Source organism: Populus nigra, chromosome 8 (assembly GCF_951802175.1).
Source record: "Populus nigra chromosome 8, ddPopNigr1.1, whole genome shotgun sequence".
Taxonomy (NCBI): Eukaryota; Viridiplantae; Streptophyta; class Magnoliopsida; order Malpighiales; family Salicaceae; genus Populus; species Populus nigra.
Window position 1 is genome coordinate 11,825,375 of NC_084859.1, and position 6,630 is coordinate 11,832,004.

Below are 6,630 nucleotides of genomic sequence, written 5' to 3' on the forward strand. Positions count from 1 at the left end.
TTTTAAACTTGTTTTTTTTTTTTTTTTTTATCTAAGACACCTAAAAAACACCTTTGAAACCTTGTTAACCAATTAATGACCTTCAAAAACATAAAAAAACAGCCCTAAAATTCATACTCAATCCAAAACAAAAAATCTTCTTAAGCTCATATATGTTTTTTCAGATGCTTTCAATGTAAAAAAAAAAAAACACTTGATATTAACTCTCCTAATTATATAGAACCATTTGATATAAAAATCGATCGTTTTAATAACCGAAATCATCTCTAATGAAAAATTTAGTATCAAAATTGAATTTTAAAAAATTATAAGGACTAGTTAAACCTAATATCTAAAAAAATAGGACTAAAATGAATTTTTCAAATAAATCTCAAAACCATCACCTATTTTAGCCGTTCTTTTCACTTAAATCCTTATTTTGCATGGATAACAACCAGATGCATAAATTTTGTTTTATTAACAATCATATTAAATTAATTACATGTTTATTTGACATGTATTGACGAGATGTAGTCCAAGTTTTTTTTGCTATAAAACAAGCACATGACTTGTATCAAAAAGAAAAAAAGGATGATTTACGCAGTAGTTGTTACATGTATTTCATTGTTCTAACACGTCAATGGAGATAACAAATCAATTTACTATACAAAGCAGAAAGCAAGGCTAACAAAATTAACCTCTCCGGAGTGATATTCACCCCTTTCTTTTTAATATATTTGTTTCTTTTTTAAGTCCACGTGTATTCATTTTTATTATTTTCTCTAATTAATTTCAAATTGTATGCTAATATTTTCCTTTCTTTAAACACTAAAGTCATATTTGAAACGAATATATTTCAAGCAAATGGCAGCAACAAGGCAGAATTGCATCGAGGCTGGCTGAAAACATGCTTTTATTTACATACATCCAGTGTATTTAGCTGAAGTACCAGCAGTAAGACGAGTATATGTAAAAAGAAGTTCCCATAGCATGCCAGTATATGATTGCATATACATACCAGGGGGGAAACTGCGTTTTCTTTTTATTCTTATGCCTGACATTGTCTATGAACTCGCACCAAAAACACGGATTCTCTGTTCAATTGGAACCCGGCAGCACGGACAAGTAGCTTTCCCCTTCTTCCCGTAATTATCACTGCAACTTGCACATATAACTTGGTGAGCACAAGGGAGGAAAACAACAGAGACTTCATCTTTTCTACAAATCATGCATTCCCTGTCACAGTTGGCTCCTTTCTCAGACGAATTTTCCAGTTTATCTAATTCATGAAGCAACCTAGCAATTGTTTCTCCTTGGGGCTTTGTCCTCTCAGACTTTCCCGAGGGCAAAGCATTTGACTGATTATTCAACTCAGTGGACTCTGCAGCAGATTTCAGACGTGAAAACTCTTGTTCAAGTCTTTGGAGATCATCCTTGTGGCGCTGGAAGTCAATCTCTATCTTTAGGCGCAAAGCCTCAAGCTTCCTTTTATTTTCAGCCTCAGCAGCTTCCTTGGCACATCTTTCCTCTTCCACTAAGGTCAAAGCTTGCTCTTTGGCCTTCATCTCCTGCCTCCACTTCACCTGTAATAATAACATTTCATGGAATAACTGCTTCCCTACTATAGTTTAAGATAGGTAGAATGCATCCATAACCAATTCTGGAAACAAAGAACTGATAACTTAAACAGTTGCGGCAAAATTGAGAACTAGGCAACTAGGGCAAAATTGAGAACTAGGCAACTAGGTTGCTAACTATATCAAACAGTTGGCTCTAAGACAACTGGTGCGACCCAGAAAAGGCTACTGAACAGAGTCTTGAAGGAATACAGCCTACCAAATGGCTTAGTAGACCATGAAAAACAGAATGTTGGCAACAAAATTCAAAGACACAAGCACAATAAACTAGGATAGATTTTATTTTAAACGGTGTTTAACTTGCAGATTCCAGCTTTCAAAAATAATCTCAAGTTTTATCATATAATCTAAACTAGAGAGTGCAACAAGGAATCAGTATTCATTCAACCATAATCAAAATTTGATCACATATCAAACAAAACAAACAGAAATAATTGAGAGTTTCAATCAAAACTATGGAACAATGGTGTCAAAGCAATGCATGCATATTCTCAAAAGCCACAGATAATAATTATGAATTATTGACCAGTTTTGGAACATCAAATGCATCATAAAATATGAAATAAAGATAAGTAAAATAGATAAGCGTATGGCTAAATGTATATGATGTCACGAACAAGTAACAATGTATGGATAAATGTATTTTATCATGTAAACAATGATAACTCCCTAGGCTTCTCTAAATCACATCACCGTCGAAACAAAAGGATAGTTTGGTAACCTTCTTTGATTGCATTCTCACTCATTTTTATGTAGTAAACTGATAAACGAAAGTAGACAATGATTCAATATAAAGCTTAAAAAGGTTATGGAAGTTCTGTATCCAGGCAAACTACCACTTTGGAGTGCATTTTGAGGGTCATGGCAACTAGCTGGTCTCACTGGTGTTACCTTGCATACCCATGCAACTTTGCACCAGTAGGAGGGGCCACACACTCTCAAAAAGAATAAGATAACACGTAAGCATACAGGTCCACATAATCATGGGACATCAACTAGTTCTTACAAGAAAGAAAGAAGATGGGACAAGGAAAATTCTAAAGATTAAGATGCTAGATCCAGTTTTTTTATTAAATAATAATAAACAAGTATTTCAGGTCGCATTCATTGGAAATCTTGAAAGTTTTTGCCATTCCCTTCCTACTTTCAATGATGTATAACTAATCTTTCCCGAGTAATATTTTCTCATTTAAGATGAAGAGAGGAATGAAAAAGGTTTCTTGAAAAAGTCCCAGTAGAGCCTTAATTTACATTTACCAGTACTTACTCAAAACCTGTCTCCAACAGTCAAAAACTTTCCTCACAGAGCAAGGCCTCACCTACATTGATTAAATATACAATCATTTCTCACTAGACTTGCACTTAAATCAACAAAAGGTTTGATTTCATGACCAAAATCTAGCCATTGGATGTAATGTGACAACAATGGAGCATCATCTTTCCACTAATAGTACATCTGCCTTTTTTAATTTTGCTTAAGTTAATGCATGCCATTAAGGATACAAACAGATCATACTCATTTATTAGAACCTCATGTTTGTAATTCTAAATGAAGTCCATGCCAAATCACTCACAGCTAGCCTAAAATGTCATCCACCTAGAGGAAGGGGTAGCTCAATCAACTGAAGCAGATAAATATAACAGATGGAAGGATATTGAAAAGGCATGTTTATGGACTTTAAACAAGCTATAACCACCCTCATTGCTTCTTCTTCGAATAAGTTGAGCTCCAAGATCAGACACAGAGGAATACAACATCAATGACAATAAATTATTCTATCAACAAGTCATACAAGACCATGTAGCCTTTGGTTCTATAAAACTCTAATCCCAATATTAGAGTCCCAACCAGTTAAGAGGTAGGAATCACGTGGTATGGTGGTAGAATATAATATCTACTATCTAGAGCTAAGTGATGCATTATTTCACATTCATTTCATCCTTGCTGTGTTCAGTTAGTCACATGTAAACCTTGCTTAGCAGGAGATTAAACTTTCAGTTTTCCTCTGAGACATGTAAATCTTTGTCTTCCTATATGACTACTGTAGGAATACCAAATAAGACACTATTTTGTTTTTACTAATGGACTTCATGAATTTTGATTCTATAACCTTTTGGTCTATGAAACTCTACTCCCAATAATTAGAATCACAACCAGTTAAATGGTAGAAAGCATGTGGTTGAATACAAGTGACTGGAGCTAATTAATGCATTTTTTTTCAGATGCATGTGATTTTTCTTTTTTTAAATTCACTTGCACTGTTCCAGCTAGCCTTATAAGATTCTTGCTTAGTAAGAGGTTAAACTTATGCTTTCATCCGAGACAAATGTGCATTTTTATCTTCCTATCTGATCACTACAGCAATAATACACCATTTTGCTTTAACTAGTGAACTATATAATTCCGAAGGCTCATCTTCTGTCTCTCACACTCCAGGTTTTTCCTTCTGTTGGGGGCAGGTGTGTGGAAGCAGTGTTGAGTACTTGAATGATTTATCCTTAAATAAAGCATGCTAAGAGAAACTCACCAGTCTCACAATTCACTGTACCTTAATTACAACATGAAACTGTGACAACACATGTAGGCAGGAGAACTTGTTGGTGCTTGTGCATGTGTGTGTGTCCTGGATTTAGGTAGATAGATGTATAACGCACCTCAGCTTCCTTCTGAGCCTGCTCAATTTTGCCCAAACATCGCTGCAACTCCTTGATCTTCTCTTTCTCATCTGCAATCTCGGCCTGCAGCTTAGTTTTCTGTTTCTCCCAAGCCAAAAGCCTCTTCAGGCACCTTTTCTCCCTCTTTGCTACCTCCAAACATGTTGTTACTGACTCTGATGCGCTTAACTTAGAAGCTTCCATCTCTGCCCTGATTTCAGCATTCTCTGTCTCCAGCCGTCTCACAGCTGCATTTGCCCTGTCCACTTGACTGCTAGCCTTCCTTAAAGCATTCTCCATCTCAGACAGCCTCTTCATGGTAGAGTCCTCCAGAGTCTGTTTCCCCTTCTTTAATCGCTGGGTCTCCTCCCTTTCCATCCTCAACATTTTAAGCTCTGTTAAATCACTACTAAGCTTTCTGGCAGCTTGCATTGCCTTCTGATGTGCCCACTCCTTCCGCTCCTTCAATTGTTTCTCCAGATCCTTTATCTGTTGAAGCAGGGTCACCATCATCTCATCCTTCTGATCTTCTCCTACAATCTCCAAATTCTCATCAAGCTTCAAATTCTGAAGCTTGCTCAGCATCAAACTAACTCCATCTTCGTTCTTCAAATTCTGAGACTCCTCACCCTTCTCGACCATACCTTCTTTTGCCTTTACAACTGGGGCAGCATCCCCACCTGCAGTAACACTCATACAAGCCTGAGATTGCAACTGAGGTTGCATCTGCATCTGTTTTGAATTAGCCCTAAAACCAGCAGCAAAAATTGCAACATTCCTCTTCAATAAAGACTTCATTGAAGGCGATAGATTAAACCTTTTAGGACACTCAATATCCTTATGCAAAGTCATTTCTGCACTATAAGAGAAAAGCCCATTAACTGAAAACTCAGATCCTCCCCCACTTCCAAATCCCCATCCTCCATGAAACCTACACAAAGCCGGGGCCACAACACCAATCCCATTACCATTATCATCCCCACCAACACTCTCTACATTAGTCTGAACATTACCACTCCCATTCCCTGGCAAACTCGCAATAGGAATTTCAAGCGCACTTGCTCTGCCCACATGAAGATCACTCATCAACAAACACCACATAGCATCACCTTTACTCAAATGTGGCTTAACTTGTTGCAACAAACAAACCAAACCCGCAAGAGAATACTCCTCTAGTTGCCTTAAATCATCAAAAACAAGCTCAGTTTCATCTGCATTTCCGGTACTACCACCACCACCACCACAATTATTATTATTATTATTCAAAAAGGCCAATGAATTGTGCAATATATTAGTTAGCACATCCATGCCACCATAACAATGCCCATTGCGCAAAATCGCCTTTAACGCAACATCCTCATCATAACCTAATCCAACAAGCTTAGAAATGGCTTCTTTGTACAAGAATTCAAGATTTTTTAAAAGAATCTCTTCCAATTGTTCCTCAGTACAATAACCCCATCCATTATCATCAAAATTAGAACTGGAGTTATTGTCGTTGTTGCTATGGGTTGGATCGTGAAGGCCCAGATGGTACGCTAAGGGTTTGAGACCCGATTCAAGAAGGGTTTTGGCATAAACACAGGGATCGAATTCAGTGTAATTGGCAGGACGGGGAACCCTCCGATTAGCACGGACATGTTTCTCTCTTGCAGTGCAACCCATATAGATTTATTTATGGAAACACAAAATCAAGAACTGTATAAAAGGATAGATATACGAGAATATAATAATTAAAGTAGGAATATTTGCAAATAGATAGAAAGATAGAACACTTACAGGTGGTGGTGGAGGAGGAGGAGGAGGAGATTGGGGAGCTTGTTTGGTGGTTGTCTGGGGTGAGTTTTGGTGAATTTTGTGTGTGCGAGAGAGAGCGCGAGACAAAATGATGACAAGGGAAAAGGCATGCAGGCAGCTGAGGTTACTCGTATTGTTGGGTGGGCTTGCAAGAAGTTTGGTGGCTTGCTGCCCAAAAATAATGAGGGCAAGTCTTGAATTAATAATCCCTCTAACCATCGAGTAATTGTCAATTTATTATTATAAAAAGAGTTAAATAAAATAGAAAAATCATTGGAGATTAGAAGAGGTTTTACTGTAAATTGTAATAGTAATTTTATTTTTAATTTTTTATATTTTCATGGGTGAATAAACGTTTATTTGACTTTCTACCACAAAAATATTCAGGTTTTTTTAATTTTTAAATACAGTTAAATAACGTTTTTACCCTTAAAAAGACAAAAAAAAAAGTTTTATCTTTAGATGTATTTTGATATTTTATACATGGGTATTTTGTATAATTAAAAAGACCATAGGAGGCGATTTAGTATTTTTATAAAGGATTTGTTATTTTTTAATTGAA

General features: G+C 36.4%; 1 protein-coding gene across 2 annotated transcripts; it reads right to left on the bottom strand.

Annotated features, from left to right (window-relative positions):
- Positions 1–816: 816 nt before the first annotated feature.
- LOC133701040 (MND1-interacting protein 1-like) lies at positions 817–6,219 on the bottom strand. Of its 2 annotated transcripts, none has more exons than XM_062124802.1 (3): positions 6,051–6,219; positions 4,272–5,919; positions 817–1,562 (listed from the first exon to the last, which is right to left on the bottom strand). In XM_062124802.1, the coding sequence occupies exons 1-3, from the start codon at positions 6,176–6,178 to the stop codon at positions 1,044–1,046; spliced, it is 2,295 nt and encodes a 764-aa protein (XP_061980786.1). In that variant the 5' UTR covers positions 6,179–6,219; the 3' UTR covers positions 817–1,043. The 2 variants fall into 2 exon arrangements, with proteins under 2 accessions (XP_061980786.1, XP_061980788.1); XM_062124804.1 differs by having other exon boundaries at positions 4,272–5,969; positions 6,051–6,166.
- Positions 6,220–6,630: the final 411 nt, after the last annotated feature.